The sequence below is a fragment of the Vicugna pacos genome, unplaced genomic scaffold (assembly GCF_048564905.1).
Source record: "Vicugna pacos unplaced genomic scaffold, VicPac4 scaffold_76, whole genome shotgun sequence".
In the NCBI taxonomy this organism is placed as follows: domain Eukaryota; kingdom Metazoa; phylum Chordata; class Mammalia; order Artiodactyla; family Camelidae; genus Vicugna; species Vicugna pacos.
In genome coordinates this window covers 892,539-910,611 of record NW_027328757.1, presented here as the reverse complement: position 1 = coordinate 910,611, position 18,073 = coordinate 892,539, and the positions used below count along the sequence as shown (strand labels likewise).

The window sequence follows — 18,073 nt, the reverse complement described above, 5'->3', positions numbered from 1 at the left end:
TCCTTGAAAATTTAGAACATACTACTGTGGTCATCTGGGTCTGGAGTTTTATTTATTGGGAGTGTTTTGAGGATTCTTCAGTTTCTTTAATGGTTATAGGTCTGGTTAGATTATAAATGTTATTATTCTACAAATTTATCCAGGATTTTAAGTTTTTGGTGGGAAGCTTAATCTAGAAACCTGGCCTGTTGCATATTACAGCAACGATGAGTTAAAATCAATACAACTTTGAGTTCAAATTCACATTTTAAAAAATGCTTTTTTAGTTTTTAATACTGAATGGTAAGTACTGAGTGAAAAGGTTTCTTATTTATTACTAACATTATACACTTTATTTTCTAGCTACATCAACTACCACCACCACCACTAACACCACCACCACTACCACCACAACCACCAGTGGCTTTACCTTCAATCTAAAACCAGTGACATCATCTGGGATTAGTAACACTGTTCCAGTCGGTATTACTCCTGTACCTTTTACTTCGACTGTTGAGTAAGCCTGTTTATTTGAAAATTTGTTAGAGTTTCATTTATTTATCATATGCAGGTATAATTTGCTTGTATATCTTTAGAATAGTGTTTGAAAGTTAAGTAAATGACTCAGAGTCGAAGGCACAGTTAGAGAAAAGATTTCTGTTGTTTAGGATGTTGAACAACTAAAAGGATGTCTTTGTCTTCTGAATACCATTATAATACAACTATTACTATTGCTAATAATAGACAGTATTTACTGTGTAATTATTATATGTTTAGCAATATGACAGTGCATCATGTCATTTAGTGCTCACAATAACCTTATGAGGTAGGTACTATTTTTGTTCTCATTTTATTGATGAAGAAGCTGGAATACTTAGAGATTTTATAATCTGTCTTTGGTCACACACTTGGTAATGGTTGAGCCAGGATTAAAATTCAGATATTCGAGCTCTGGAGCCTGTATTCTTACAGTCTATGCCATGTTCCTCTCTAATTATTTGATTTTTTAGATAAAAGATAACTTCTGTAAATCACTCAGCATAAAGCTTAATGCAGAATATGAACTCAGAAAATATAAGCTTCAACCATACATTTTTTCTTTTTTTAATTGAAGTATAGTTGATTTATAATGTGTTAGTCTCTGGTGTACAGCATAGTGATTCAGTTATACACATACATACATATATATATATATATATATATCCTTTTTCATATTCTTTTTCATTATAGGCTATTACAAGCTATTAAATATAGTTCCCTATGCTATACAGTAGGACCTTGTTGTTTATCTGTTTTGTATATAGTAGTTTGTATCTGCTAATCCCAAACTGCTAATTTATATTTGTTTTCTTAATTAAGCTTTTTATTTTGAGATAATTGTAGATTCACATTTACTTCTAAGAAATAATACAGAAAACCCTGTGTGTCCTTAACCTAGTTTCCCCCAATAACAACATCTTGCGATACTATAGTACAATATCACATCCAGGATATTGACATTGATACAGTCAAGATATAGAACAGTTTCATCATACGAGGATCCTTCTTGGTGCCCTTTTACATCCACATTCACCACCCTCCTCTCCTTTGCCTGAACCTGGGCAACAATTACTGTGTTCTCCATTCCTATAAACTTGACATTTAAAGAAATGTTAAACAAATGGAGTCATACAGTATGTGATTTTGGGGACTGGTTTTTTTTTTTGCTGGATATAATTCCTTGAGATAAAGTTGTCACATACATTAATCCTTTTTCCTTTTTATTTATGATTAATATTTCATGGTATTGTGGATGCACCATCATTTGTTTAACCACTCACCTATTGATGGGCATCAAGGTTGTTTCTAGTTTTTAGCTATTATGAATAAAGCTGCTGTGAACATTTGTGTACAGGTGTTTGGTGAACATAAGTCTCATTTCTCTGGGATAAATGCCTAGGTATGCAATTGCTAGGTGGTATGGTAGTTGCAAGTTTATTTTTTTAGGAAACTGCCACATTCTTTTCCAGAGTGGCTGTGCCATTTTGCATGCTCAACAGCAATGTATGAGACATCCAGCTTGTCCACATTATTGCCAGGATTTGGTATTGTCACTAGTTTTTGTTTTATCCCTTCTCATAGGTGTGCAATGATATCTCATTGTGGTTTTAATTTGCATTTCCCTCATGACAAATGATGTTGAGCATCTTTTCATGTGTTTATCTGTCATCTGAGTAGTTCTGCTTTGTAAAGTGTCTGTTCATGTCTTTTGTCCATTTTCTACTTGAATCTGTTTTTTCTTCCTAAGCTTTGAGAGGTCTTGTATTCTACATACCAGCCCTTTGTCAGATATGTGGTTTATGAACATTTTCTCTAACTTGATAATTTGTCTTTTCACCTTTTAAATGGGGTATTTCACCAAATAAAACTTTTAATTGATAAAGTTAATTTATCAATTTTTCCTTTAATAAATTGTGCTTTTAGTGTCAATTTTAAGAACTCTTTGCCTAACCTTAGGCCTCAAAGATTTTCTCCTAATTTTTTTCTTAAAGTTTTATATTTTATGTTTTACATTTAAGGTTGTGGGCCATTTTGAGTTAATTTTTGTATAAGGTGTAAGTTTTAGATTGAGGTTTATTTTTTTTGTCTATGGATGTCCCATTTTTTCAGCATCATTTGTTGAAAGCCTACATTCCTCCATTGAATGGCTTTTGCACCTTTATCAAAAATTAACTGGACATATTGTGTCAAATGTTTTTTCTGCCTCAATTGATATAATCTTTTAAGATTTTCTTCTTTAGCTTCATGATATGATGAATTACATTGATTTATTTTCAAACGTTGAACCAGCCTTGCATATATGCAATAAATCCCACTTGGTCATGATGTACAATTTTTTATACATTTTTTGATTCAGTATGCTAGTATTTTGTTTGTGGGCTTTTGAATCTAAATTCATGAAAGATACTGGTCTATAGTTTTGTTTTCTTTCTTTTTTTAAAAAATTCTGTCTTTGCTTTTGATACCTGGATGATACTAGCCTTATAAGATGATCTTGGAAGTAGTTCCTTCTGTTTTATAGAAGAAATTTTATAAAATTTGTGTTAATTCATTAAATGCTTGGCAGAATTCTCTAGTGAAAACTCTGGACTGGATATTTCTTTTTAAGGAGATTTTAAATTATAAATCAATTTCTGTGATGGTTCTAGGACTATTCAAGTATTATGTTGGGAGAGTCTGGGTCCTATTTAAATCTGCTTTGTTTATCAGACAATCCTTTTGTTAAGGTATCGCACAAGAGTTAGGTGCATTTGTATGTTCAACTTCCCACTGGACCCTAACCACACCACCTCAGCAAAAGTGGAGCACTGACTTACATTGCCTCAATGCAGATGACTGATGTGGAAGTTCACTTTTTCCCTCTGCCCTGCTGACTCATTCCCCATGAAAGTGAGCATTGCATTACACCACTTCATTGCTTCTAGTGGGGATATAAGCTCGGTTCCCAGAAGTTCCCTAGAACAAAAGAAAGTGGGGGACTAACTCATATTTCTTAGTTGTTGCAGGGTAGAGAAAGTTTAGCTTCCTATTGGGCCCCACCGACACAGATGAGGGAGGAAGTAAGATGTCAACTACTCTACCTCATATCACTTCATTCAGCCTCATTGCTACTGGGTTGGTATAGAAGCTTAGCTCACTATTGGGTCCCACTAACACAGGCTCAAGGAGAAGGAGGACAGAGTGCTGACTCAACCTGCTTTGCCCTGCCTCAGTTAGTCTTGGTTTTTCCAGTGGGTGTGGAAGTTAAGTTCTCCACTGAGCCTTGCTGACACCAGGGGTGGTGGGAAGTGGAGTCCTAGCCCAAGTTGTATTACCTTGTTCAGTCTCAATGATGCCGGGTGGGTATATAGGTTCAGCTCTCCCTTGGCCACTGCTGACACTGAAGACAAGAGGTGAAGTCTAATAGCAACCAACCCTGTCTCATTCTGCCTTCTTAAGTCTTGTTGCTGCTGGGTAGGGACTTAGGTTCAGCTTATCGCTGGACCTCACCAACACTAACCTGGCAGGGGAATTGGAACACTGCCTGCCTCTGTTGGGCTAGGAATTGATGATTACCTCCCCACCCAGTCCTGCTGACACTGCCCCAGAAGAGGAATCAGAGCACTTCCTGGTTCTGCCAGTCCTGGGATAGAAAATAAGCTACCTTCTCAGCCTATTTGATACCACTTGGTTAGGGGCATCAGAGTTCCGCTCAGTTCTGCCCACTAGGGGATAGCAGATCAGCTGCCTACTCTGTTTCATGGATACTGCTTAGATAGGGAATGGATCACTTTGACTAAGAGCTCAGGGGAGAGGGAATCCTCTTTGGCCACACACTCACCCAGAGTGGAGCTTCCAACATGAGGGAGAAGGAAGGGAGCAGGTTGTGACACAGACTTTAGCTGTTCTTACTGAGATTTAGTAGATTTCTTAATAAATCTTTATTTGCTGTATTCCTTTAGGATAATTTCCAGAGACTGGTTGTTTTTAAAATAATCTTTACCAGTTATGGTGGTTTTGTTGGGGAGCAGGTCTGCGAAACTCCTCATGTGCTATTTTCTTCTTTAAGTCCTCCTGTGTTATGCTTTTAAAAAATATGATCATACTTTTGAAAGTATGACCATGTGATCATACTGTATCCTTTTTTTTAAGTGCAATTGTAACTCCGGTGATGACATATGGTCAGCTGGATGCTCTGCTAAACAACTGGAGCCTTGAGTTAGAGGATCAAGAGAAACACTTTCTTCACCAGGCCACTCAGATCAATGCTTGGGACCATATATTGATTGAAAATGGTGAGAAGGTAAGAAGATATTCTCAGTAATCTACCTGTATTGTACAAGTATTTTCAGATGAACACAAGAGAATAGACTTGTGTGTTGTGGTTAATTTTCTCTTCCAGTATTGGTGATAAACTTAAAAACATTTTCCTTAGGTAATAAGTAACATGAATTAGGAACTCTTTCATATTTGAAATGTATATGAGAAAATAAATACTGCTTTAAAATTATAATATAAATTCAAAACTTACATTATTGTATTCTTATCTTCCTTTATAGATTACTGCTTTACATGGAGAAGTAGAAAAAGTGAAACTGAATCAGAAAAGGTAGAACTATAGATGCCCTAGATTGAAAGATTAAAAATCCATTTCTTTGTCTGGTTGTTTTTCCTTATAATAGTTTATTGACTGTAAACTATATTTTGTCACTCCAGATTCATTTCATCAGCCCTTCTATTGACTTGTTTTTTTCAGACTGGAACAAGAATTGGATTTTATCCTTTCACAGCAGAAGGAACTAGAAGATCTCTTGATCCCTTTAGAGGGATCTGTAAAGGGCGAAAGTGGGTCTGCTTATCCGCAGCATACAGATGAGGAGCATGAGAGGACGTAAGTAACTGAATAAAGATTGAGGAATGGGGCAGAATTTAGCTACTGAAAAAGGAGGAAGATGGAATTGAAAGGCAGGGAATAAAAACTGGTAGAAAAGCGCAAGTTCTGGTAGTTGCCATTCATCAGCTTACATGACTGTTTTCTGTTTATCTTTTCAGGATACTTGAAAATGAAGTAATCATTCTGGCAATTTTGTTTGATAGCATTTTGTACACTGTTGTTAATCTCAAGCGTATACAAGACCACTGTAAAGTTTTCATCTTTGTCAAGTTTGTTCTTAAATTAGAAATACAAATTTTATGTGTGTGTTGTCATGATATTGTGGAATATTTATGGTCTCCTATTTATATTGACTGTTTTAAACCTAATGTTCATGCAGTTGCTTCAGTGATAAATCCATTTGCTATTTTAAAGGCAATTTGTTAATCTAGGGGTAAACTGCATGGCTTTCAAAAATTGAATGATTTCATTAATGTCTTGGGCTGAGTATATTTTATTTGTGTGTTACTCAGTCTTTACCTTCAGTTGATACATTGCCAGTGTTCCCACAGTAACTTTATCTCTTTGGAATTGAGATTTGGTAATCAGGCGAAAAGATTAAATGTTAGGAGAACTTGAATGAATGTGCTGCATAAACTAGACTGAGACTAAATCTGACTCATTTTATCAATGGCTTATTAGTGCATCAAGACTAAGCTTATTTTTAAAAGGCTGGCAAGTTAATTTTTTTGTAGGTGCATTAAATGTAGTAAGTACAGCTAATCTATACAGACCCTAGTTCTGTTTCTGCTTTTATATTTCAGCCTTTTTGATTCTTTTTTTTTCTTTGCATTGCTTATTCTATTCATTCTATCATTTTTTGGAAACACAGAGTTTTCGGCCATGAGATCCTAACTGTAGTTTGAAGAAATAATTGAAACATTAGTTCCTTTCCAATTGCTTTTAGGTAATCAGATTTATATTGTCTTGGAATCTTTACTAGAATTTTCGACAATCTAGGCAACCAATTACCTATAGGTACTTTGGGACAGAAAGGCAGTAGATAGTTATCGATAAACCTAATTGAATTGTTTAATCTTTATAGACATTATGATTGAAAAACTCTGGTCACTTTAATTCTCTTAATCATATTCATTGACTCGGTTAAGAGAGGGAAAGTGTGTGTGAATAGTTTGGTGGAAATCTTGACAATTTAACCAACTAATGAATTTGTTGTGAACTTAGCAGATTTATCTGTCTTTGATTATTGTGAATCTTATTTCTCAAAATGTCTTTTGTTGAATGATAAAATATATTTATCTAAGGTTTTACTCTGAAAATTTATGTATTCAAAATTATTGAAGAGATCCCAACATTTATTGAATATTGCTAAACACCAAATAACTTCTCATATATCTAAGTAACCTATGGACTTAATTTGGATACCTGAAAAGAGTTTCTTTGCTTAAGAGCTTCCCAGAAAGTTATCCAAAGGACAACTAGGTGACTGTAAAAATGGCGAGGTGGACAAAAGCCTTCACCTATGGAGTCTTATTAGAATATGGTAATAATCAGGTTGTGAATGCTACATCCATAAAAATGTACTGTTAGTCATAACTGAGACCCACTGAGAAGATAAGAGAATTGGGGCAAATCCAGTTGACAGTATCATTCTTTGTATGTCAGTAACAATACATAGTGGAGGGAACATTTCTTGGTAATCCCTTCATTTTACCTGCCTTTTCAGTTACAATGTAGCAGAAAATATAGATGCTCAGCTGAAACAAATGGCCCAAGATTTCAAGGACATTATTGAGCACCTGAATACATTTGGAAGTCCTGCTGACCCTACTGACCCGGTGTGTAAACTGCTTTTTATCTATTTAGACAATCAAAATTTAGTAGGAAATTAGTATTCTGTGGTTCCTTTAGCTTATCACCTTTTCCTGTCCTCTATAGTGCTCCTTACCAGTCTCCAGAGATAGGAAGCTTTTGGGTGTAGTTAGTGGGGCAGGAAATATTTAGGAGCAGAAAAGGTTGTGAGTTTTTTTGTGATTATCCCCAAGTGGAAAAGACAAATTACTTTTCTCCCAATTTTCAGGGTTTTCTCTCTGTTCTTCCCGTAAGTATGTCCCTGTTCTGATTTGTCCACTTACTCATTAGCTACTTTGTTCTTCCTTTTACATATTAATCTACATATTCATATAATTGTGTGTGTTTATATATGTGTGTGTATATATATATGTTTGAATCTGTTAGGTATATCTAGGCAATCCTTAATTTATGATTAGGTTGTATCTTAAAAGTTTGATAAGTCAACTACTTGAGACTTAAAATATATTTTTCCATTGAAAGTTTGTTAAATATGGTTATTAGGTTTCCACCTGCCTTATTAGAGAGCTGAGATGTTTTGAATTAATTTGGTGGTGAGAAAGGATTGTTTTTCTTTTCCTTTATCTATACTCTAATTAGAGGGCTTATTTCCTCTACTTTTCCCTATTACCTTAGCAGCCAAATGGAGTCCTCCTTTTCCCCACTCCTACCCCATGGCAGTAATGGTAAGAGGAATCTCCCATTGTGGGAGCTCCCATTGTATTTTGTGTCAGTTGATTATAATTAGGAGTGGGGCCAGGATCTGGGTAGGCAGGGATGAATGACATACATGATTATTCTTTAGTAATCTCTTCGTCCAACTATATATGGGCAGTTCTTTATCTACATATGTATTACTAGCTATTTTAACTATATATGGGCAGTTCTTTATCTACATATGTATTACTAGCTATTTTAATTATAGAGAGAGCATGGTATAGTTGAGAAAATATTAGAGTTTTATTTAAGTCACTTAATCTCTGGGACTTGGCTCCTTCTTTTGCAGAATGTCAAGGGTGGGTGAACTAAATGACCTTGAAATCCACTTCAGCTATTAAAATTATGCCATTGTCTACTTTGGGAGAATCTAAAGTTGAACAAAGACAAATATAAATTAGTCTGGGATTATACATGCTCCCATCTTCCTGTGTTCACACAGATGTTCAAGAGTTAACAATATAGATTTTCTTTTTAATGAAATATTAGATCACTACTGTGATTCCAAAATTTAAAATTGTTTTGTTGTCCTAGAATTTTGATGCATAGATAAATGCATGCAGATTTAGACATGAAACAGAGCTGACGCCTAGTCTCTGTGTTAATATAAGAGAAGTGTTCTGAGCAGAGTAAGTAAAAGGAGACTATAATCCTATCCTTATCCTTTTTCTCTACTTAGCCTTGGATTGTTTTGTTTTAATAGTGGGGAGCAAATGATTTGAGTCTTTTTTTTTTCATTTTTCTTGGCAAGGGTGATTGAGATGTTTAAGATGAGTGAATTAAAGGATAATTGCTTCTTGATAGCAGAACAAAAGAAGCAAGAGATCAGCAACAATTCATTTCTTTTCTCAGAGAGCATAAATCATTGGACAGGAAGCAGAGAAAACATTTGCCGAACAATAATATTCTTGTAGATAATTAATTAATTGTTATTGTGGGTCATACACCAGGGTAGAAAAATAGCCAGTGTGTTCAGCAGTATTCATGATGCTAGGATTTACCTGTTTATTTGTACCATTTTTGAAGGGAGATAGGAAAGACCACCTAATATCTGAAGTTTATATTAAGCAAGTCCGTATTATAGTGTATGATATTCAGGCACATATTTTTACAAAAATTCATTGTTACTACTACAAATTATATTTCTAGTTGTTATATTAGAATACACTAAATTAGCTGTCTTATTGCAATCTATTCTTTTAAGTGTGGTAACGTTTTCATTTCTTCTTATTTTTAATATCCTGGACTTTGCTAGAATATTTGTCAAAAGTGTTCTAAAACTTTTTAAAGGTTTAGTATTTTTTAATATAAAGTTAATACACATCCTTATTCAATGTGTCCAATTTGGAGAATATGGAAATATGTAAAGAAAATTAATTCACCTGGGTTACCAGTACTCTGCTATTATTAGTATTATTATTATATTAATGTATTTCTTTCAAGTCTTTTTGCAATACTGGTAAAAATGTTTATTTTCTTTTAAATGGCATTGAAACATACCTATATAAAGTTTTTGAGGCTGCCTTCACTTAATATTCTTTCATGGTATTTTTCCAAGTGTTAACCATTCTTTGAAAATACAGTTTTAATGACTCTAGTATTTCATTAGAGGTGACTTTACCATAATATATTTAATAATTTTTTATTGATGAAGATATTGTTTCCAATTTTTTACCATTATAAAGTTAACCTGTAATGACTAGTTATGTTTAGATTTCATTCTTTCATCTGGATAGATTTCTAGAAGTAGAATATACTGAGTTAAAAGGTATGAATATTTTAAGACTTTGGTATATACTGCAAAAATTTCCATTTTGAAGGGCTGGGCCAAATTATATTACCATAGGCTATATATAAATGTACCTGTTTTCCTGACACACTTGACAACTGAGTATTACCATTTATTAAAATTGCTGATTTGGAAATCTTGCCATTTGTGCAACATGGATGGGCCTTGAGGGCATTATGCGAAGTAAAATAAATTAGACAGAGAAAGACAAAATTGTATAATCTAACTAATATACGGAATTTATAAACAGAAACAAAAACTAAACCAAGCTCATAGATACACAGACCAGATTGGTGATTGCCAGAGGTAGGAGGTGGGCAAAATGGCTGAAGAGGGTCAAGGTACAAACTTCTAGTTATAAAATAAATATGGCATGATGGCTATAATTAATAATACTTTGTTGCATATTTGAAAGTTGCTAAGAGAATAGATTATAAAAGTCCTCATCTCAAGAGAAGGATTTTTTTGGTAACTGTATGGTAGGTGGATGTTAACTAGACTTAATGTGGTGATCATTTGACAACATATACAAATACCAAATCACTGTGTTATACATTTGAAACTATGTTATATATGTCTATTATATCTCAGTCAAAAAAACCATTGATTTGATTGTCAAAAGGTAAAATTTTTAAATTTTATATGAATTTCTCATCTCATCAAATGTCTCTTAATGTTCTTTACTTATTTTTGTACTATAGAAGCCGGTTTTTTATTGAATTGTAGGAATCGAATTATTGACAGTTACAAAATAATTAGAATGAACTAAATAATATATACATGTAATGAGCATTACAAATATGAAATAGCAAAAAAACCCCGCACAATTAATATTTAGCACATTCTCAGTTCATTTCTTACCAGAATAAATGAAAACAACTCTTTAATTTCAGGTTTTTAGTTTTATTTTTTGTTTACCATATCAGAATAATCATAATTTAACATTTTTATCTTGTGTGTTTTTAGCTCCAGCAGATCTGCAAAATTCTGAATGTTCAAGTGGACTCTCTGCAGTGGATTAATCAGACTTCAGGTGGGAGTTAATTTGTACACATAATTTTCTGTATTGTAAGTAGAAAATGTGATACAAGTCAGGTTTTGTGCACCATGACCATACTCAAATAAGAGCTCAATTGTAGGGGTGTTTTTTAACTTATGGTATGTCTGTATTAATTCTGACAAACTGTAATTGCTTGTTTTTATAAAAGGAAACACAGGAAGGATAAACTAGAAACTAATCAAAATAGGGGATGTATAGGAATAGGGTGGAGGAAATAGGGATAGAAATAGGACTTTTCTGAGTATACCTTTTTACACAGTTTTGACTTTGGACCATATAAGTGTCTAAATTCTCAAAAATAAAGGGAAGGAAGACAAATGCTAAAACTGAATACAAGTTGAAACCAAAGATACCTGTGTAACTAATTTATAACATAATCATGCAATTCATGATGGTGCATCCTTACTAGGTTGTAATCTTAATGATAAAAAGAACTACAAAGAAATCATAAGCTTTCTTAATAAGTTTATTGTTAGTTTCAGAATTACAATATGCTGTATATTATATATACACGGAATAATAATATTACTACCATTATATATATATATATAGTACAAAGCAAATGCACAAGTATATTAGTGATAATAGAAACCAAGATTTTCATTGAAAGATAAGAGAAGATATTTTTCTTTCCTTCCATTATATTTATATTATAAATATGAATTGTAAATATCAGTATAAATTCCTGTTTCCCTTGTTCTGTACGTGGAAAGGGCCAAGAAGCAATGACACACACCCTGATAGAAGTGAGCACATCTAACACCTGATCTTGGTTTCTAAATACCACTCCCACTAAAAGGAACCAAGGCTTCTTGGAGGCCTTCTGGTCTCAGGGCTCAGGCAGGGAGAGTACAGGGTGAGTTTGGCACTTTTTGTGCCAGAAAACTAAGATTGTTTGAAGACTAATGAGATTATATCAAGATACAAGATTGTGCTTTAATGGGCTTCTAGTGGCCAAATTAGGTTTCAACATCAAAAAGAATAATGACAGTGGTGGATTATAATACAGTGAGGGAGAAAAAACTCATGTGTTTGCAGTGATACTCCAGAGAGAGAGAGAGATGGGAGGTGCTGGGAAAAGTCTTTATAGAAGCAGGCCAGCTAATAATTGTAGAAGGAATGATAGAATTAGAGAACCACCATTAAAAAACATTTTCAACAGAACATTTTTTTAAGCTTACCTGATCTTGAATACCTTGCCTCGTTTATAAAATATTTCAACTGTCAGTTATCTCTTGGCAGAAAAAATATTCTAGCAGAAAATGGACCAAATATAGACTGCAAGTTACTGAGCTATTTTTTAAAGTTTTATTTAGGTATAATTTATATCACATAGATTTCACTAATTTTAATTGTACAATTTAATGACAAAGTCATCATTTTGAAGCCCCAGCTTAATGATTGATTCAGGCAAGGGTCATCAAGGAATGCTAAAACCATGGAGTCTAAGATTGTTGAGGAACAGGATATTTACATTGTCTCAAAAATATTACTCCACAGATTACTTAAAAATTACAAAGGAGAAAATGTGCGTAAATTTACAACAGAGCTATCTGACAAGTACCACTTTAATCAAGTAATCAAATTTAATATCACCAATAGTGGGATTACTTGACACTGTGTGCCTCTTGATCTGACATAAGAAGAAGTGCACAATATCCCTTATGTATGTATTCTTATGAAAAATGTTTAACCTGAATCTAATAAGAAAATAAGCAGAAATTCTACATGTGAGACATTTTGAAAGATAATGTTGTAGTATTCTTACCAGAAATGTTTAACTGAATCAAATCACAAGAAAATAATCAGACAGTCTATGTGTTAGACATTCTGAAAGATAATTGGCTTGGACTCTTGAAAAAGTCAGTCATGGGAAACAAAAAATTTAAAACAAAAAGATTAAGGAGATTGTCAAAGAAGAAAGGAAACATAATAATCAAGTCTACCATGTTAACTTTGATTAGATACTCAATCAAAATAAAGAAGACATTATTTAGAACAATTGGGGAAATTGAATATGGGCTATACATTAAATATTAAGGAATTTTTTTATTTTCCTATGTGTGTTGTAGTTACATAGGAAAATATTTTTATCCTTAGAAGCTGCATGCTATAATATTTAGGGAAGTGTCATGTCTGTAGTTTTATTTCAACTGATTCAACCAAAACCATTTGTGAAGAGAAAAAAATTGGAGCAATTTGTGGCAAAATGGTAATAGTGGGTTAACTAGGAAAGGGGTATACAAGTTTGTGGTTTTTACTATTCTCTCATCTTTTCTATTGATTTAAAATAAAAATTGGTGGGAAGTAATTTTTACAGACTTTTGCCTAAATATAGAGTATAATGAGACCTCAGTAACTAAGACAAATGGGGGCTGGTAGCCAGAGTTACTGTTTTTAATGATGTACTATGAAAATAATATAAATCTGGTTATTTGGCTTTATAGATTTTGCATTCTCTACATTAATAGAGGTCATCAACCATCAATTCTTCTGCTTCTCCCTTCCAAACATGTCTATATCATCATCATCCATCTTTACTTCCTTCTCTCCTGTGTTAGAAGAAAGAGATGTCCTATTCCTTTCTAATCTGTGTTTTGAATCATCATAGGGAAATTAATCCTTTGCTGCTTTAGTACTAATTATGTGATGGAGAGAGAGTTCTGAGTCAGATAGAATGGATTCAAGTCAAGGTATTATCACTTAATAGTTGTGTGACCTTAATTGTTACTTAATCTCTCAGTCTGTATCCTCATTTTAAAAATGAGGAATAATACTTACCTTTTAGGGCTTCTGTAAAGATTAAAAGAAGCAACGTTATACTTTTCCTTGAGCAGTGCCTGGCCTGTGATTGGTGGTCAGTAAATCATAGCAGCAGAACTGGTTGTCAGAGTTTACTGTATATAGGAGCTGAGGTGGGGAGAATTGACAAGAAAGGTCATGTGGTACAAATGGTAGCCATTAAATTAGGTCTAGAGAAGGCAGTTCCAGGTAGATTATCATTGAAAACCACTTACTTAGAGAAGTTGTAAGAACAGCTGAGATGTGAGAGAATGAACATCAGTGGCTGGAAGACACTGAGGAATGAGTTTATACAAAGTTTGACTCAGTTGTCTTACTGTCTGTTGCATATTTTCCTACAATGAGCAATGCTTCTTCTGTGGAGTTGGGGGGATGTCAAAATGTAATTAAGTAAAGAAAGATTATAGTGAATTTTTTTTCTCTTGGCTGGGATCCTCTTTGTCATAAGTGAAAACTCAAGGCTCTCAGCCAGTGTTTTCCTACTAATAAATTAAGGTTGTTAGTGCTACAAAGAACTTACTTTATGCTATAAATGAAGAAACTGTGGTTCAGACAGGTTAAATGACTTCCCTAAGAATACACAGTTCATTAGTGGCAGAGTTAGGACCAGAATCCAAATTTCCTGATTACCAGAACAGTATTCTTTCTACTGGTGTGCTCTTAAAACAATTATAATGTAGACATCACTCGATATAAAAACAAATCTTAATCATGTACCTAACAGTAGAGGACATGGATTGTCAGAGTATAATAATGGTAGTACTTGGGTAGAATGTAAGTTCTAGGTGCCTAGGTCAAGTTCTCAGTCAACACAGGATAAAAAAGAGTGAGACAATGGAGAGTAATTATTACTGGGAGTTACTTTTCTGCTAAAAACTCAGTTGAGCATAAGAGGCAATGAGAACTCATATAGGTTCTCAAATGAGACAAGAGAGGCCGTGATAATGGAAAGAAACCCTGGTCATTCTTGATACTGTGGGCTCCTTTTTGCTGTTCTCACCCAAGGAACCTTTTCCTTTTCCTATCAGAAAATGACATGATCAAGTAATGGAGAATGGCAGGATTTAATTATCCTGAGAGGTTTTTTGTTATTGTTGGTTTATTTTGCTTTTTAATAGTTAATGGGATCGTGTCTGCTGAAATGGTCTGACTGAGAAGTTTTAAGGTTAAACTTCTCAATAAGTCTAGTTATTTACTCCCAAATAATAGTGAGAGAAAAACCAATAATGCATGTGCTATTTTAACAATAGAAATAATGTAATTTTTTTACTAAAGGAAATACGTAACTAAGGTTTTTTTAAAAAATGATTTTAAGTAGGGGAGGATATAGCTCAAGTGGTAGAGCACATGCTTAGCATACCAAGGTCCTGGATTCAATCCCCAGTACCTCCTCTGAAAATAAATAAGTAAACCTAATTATCTCCCCCCCAAAATACATACATTTTTTAAAAATAAAAAAATGATTTTAAAGTCAAAATCTATTTTAAAGGGGTTCTGGGAAATATTTTTATGATTTGATATCTTTAATGACAGTACAATTTTTTCTGCCATAAAACATAATTAATGCTAATAGGATCATATATTTAACTTAAAAATCAGCTTATCTTTAAATGTGACTTGAAAATCATATATTACTCTTTAAATATGTTAAAATATTACACTATCCAATTAACTTTTTAATATCCATGAGTAAATAGAGAACCAGGCCCCTTTCTTCCTCTAACCTACATAGAACTGACTGTGATGGAACCAAGCTAGAAAGGATCAGAGATAAGTTTAAGAGTATTGAATGAGGAGGTGTCTGAACTGGTGTTGCCCAGTGTTCAAATTTGATATTTATCCATTGTTTAATATTATATATGCCTCTTTTCCTCATGATTAGTATAAATAATTGAGAGTTAATAGTAACTATGATCAAATACCAGTTTCCTCTCTTGTCTTTTCCTTTGTACAAATTTACAGCATTATTTCGAGGTTGGCTTCATGGCAATGCTGCAGTCACACATCTGTCTTCTCAGTTGGCAGTCACGGAAACTGCAGCAACTCCAGCTCTGCTGGGACCACTTATGACAGAGTTGGCAATCAATCTGAACCAATTTATTATTCATTTTAAATATATGGAACTAATTCTTTTAGGAGAGGGAGGTAGGGGAGAAGGATAGGCGTTTTTTGTTTTTTCATATACCAAACCTTGTTATGTCTGTTAATATTTATCAAATACTGTAATAAAGGGATGGACAGTGGAAAATCTTTTACTTGTCATTTAAAAGTTCTTTGAGTATTTTCATGGCACTTTGCTTCCATTCATGAAGTGTCCCAGAGCTTCATGGCTAAAATATATTTCATCTGTAATCACTGCAGTCTTTTATGAGTTAGAACCCCATAATCATCTAATGATGGCTCACAACATTTAGACTTTTATTATTGGTAGAAAGAGAAGAATCCTTAGAGTAACTAAAAATACCATAAGAAATTTTGTGATATTTCTACAAGATAGTCCTATTAGCACTGTTCTATGAACACCTTGTTTATTTATTTTTGACATAAAACATTCTTAGTCATCTGGCATGATGCCTCTAACTCTTGCATAAAATGCCTTCAGGATCATCTTAGAGAAACAGCTTTTTGCGATATCTCAATCATCCTTCATTTTTACCTAGTGTTAATATTTATTGTTTGAGGGATTATTTTAAATTAGATTTTTCAGGGCTGGGTATGTTTTTATCTTTTTAAAAAAACTTGACATATAACATTATATTGGTTTCAGGTATACAACACAACAATTTGATACTTGTATACATTGCCAAATGATCACCACAATAAGTCTGGTTAACATCCGTCACCTTACATAGTTACCCCCAAATTTTTTTTCTTGTGATGAGAACTTTTAAGATCTACTCTCTTAGCAACTTTCAAAGATGCAGTACAGTATTAACTATAGTCACCATGCTGTGTGTGTTTTTTTAAAGAAGCTTTGGTCCAGATAACAAATGCTTTAAAATGTTTTTACTAGTTACTTTCAGCCCTCTCATATCTCAAGAGTATCAAATGCTGAGATGCCAAAAGATGCTTTTGAATTCCAATTAAAGTGTTGTCTTCCTATTTCATCTTCTAGACTAGAATCTGATTTACTAATTGAGGTGATTTCTTTTACCTCCTCTTTTTCTGAAACTCTTTGGGAAATCTTGGTGACATTGGTTGATCAATGAGGTCATCTCTTGTGTTCTGGAATATGATGTTCCACTTCAGATACTTGAGAGGCGAATGCTCCTGATCTGCCAGAGACGTGGCAACAACACAAAGACTCACTTTAAGGGTCTTTTAAGCTCAATAGAGACAGGTACTTACTTGCTTCCTCTCATTTCAGTTAATTGAACGGTACTTTATGTCTTTCCATTGTTTAATGAGCTACCTGCTCATCTCTGCTCCCCTTTACAGACAAGATAGATATATTGTCACATCATCATTCCTTGATTCTAAACAATTTCTTGTAGGTTAGATTAGAGTGCTAAGATTAAAAATGATCAAGTCTTCAGCTTCTGTTAGGAAAGAGTGTGCGATGGTTAACATTCTCAGAGCGCCTCTTCCAAAACTTCCTTTCTATATGTAAATCCAGATTTGAAATACACTCAATACATCTGCAAAATTAGATTTCTCACTAATCCTACTTATGTACATTTTGTGCCCAAGTGAATTTCCTCAAGCTGGAGAGCCTCCCCAGATGAATTATATGTAACATGATTTAAATCACTCCCAAATAGCAGAATTTATATTGTTTGTGAGATACACAGATTTTTCTCCGAAGCAATTTTCTTCCTGTTAGTGACTAAAAACTATAAATATGCTGGAGCCTTGCTATAATGCTGTTTTGGGGCCCATGCTCTATGGCCACCTCATAGATAAAGTGGCCTGATAGTATTTCACCAATGAAATGTCCCCAGTTGGGACTCAGATAGGCATGCCTTATTTTGAGCACTTCAGTGTTTGAAGGGACAACAAATAGTGTTATCCTCTGGTGCCAGTTATTAGCTCAGCCTAGTACTTTTTATTTACAATTTTCATAGCATCTGACAAACAGATGCACTGTAATAGTAAAAGCATTCTTTGATGGGAGTCTGAAGATAGGAGTCCTAATATCAGTTTTCATTAGTTTTGGCCTTTGGGAAGCCGCTGAACCTTCTTGAGTTTTTAGTTATTCTCTTCATCCTAGGATATTGTGGGAATCAAATAAGGTAATATGCATAGGCATTTTGAAAACTCAGGTGCTGTATAATGGAATGTGTTCTTTTAGATGCAAGTCAAAACCACAGACTAGTTATAACTCTACATACAAAACACCTACTATGTGCCAAGGTGCCATGTTAATCAGTGTAGGAGGCATAAATATCAATCAATGACATGCACCTCTGCCTTGAACAGGTTCAAAGCGTAGGCATACAGGGCAGTAAAGAAAAGAGAAACC

The 18,073-nt window shown here is 33.8% G+C and overlaps 1 protein-coding gene across 4 annotated transcripts in view; it reads left to right on the top strand.

The window, feature by feature from the left end:
• NUP62CL (nucleoporin 62 C-terminal like) overlaps positions 1 to 18,073 on the top strand; it is an 86,744-nt gene that overhangs the window by 56,811 nt on the left and 11,860 nt on the right. For all 4 annotated transcript variants that reach the window (XM_072957799.1, XM_072957796.1, XM_072957797.1 and 1 more), the window contains 6 exons: positions 343 to 496; positions 4,651 to 4,801; positions 5,058 to 5,107; positions 5,255 to 5,389; positions 7,119 to 7,230; positions 10,716 to 10,782. In XM_072957799.1, the coding sequence (XP_072813900.1) occupies positions 343 to 496; positions 4,651 to 4,801; positions 5,058 to 5,107; positions 5,255 to 5,389; positions 7,119 to 7,230; positions 10,716 to 10,782 (669 nt within the window). The remainder of the gene's footprint in view (positions 1 to 342; positions 497 to 4,650; positions 4,802 to 5,057; positions 5,108 to 5,254; positions 5,390 to 7,118; positions 7,231 to 10,715; positions 10,783 to 18,073) is intronic.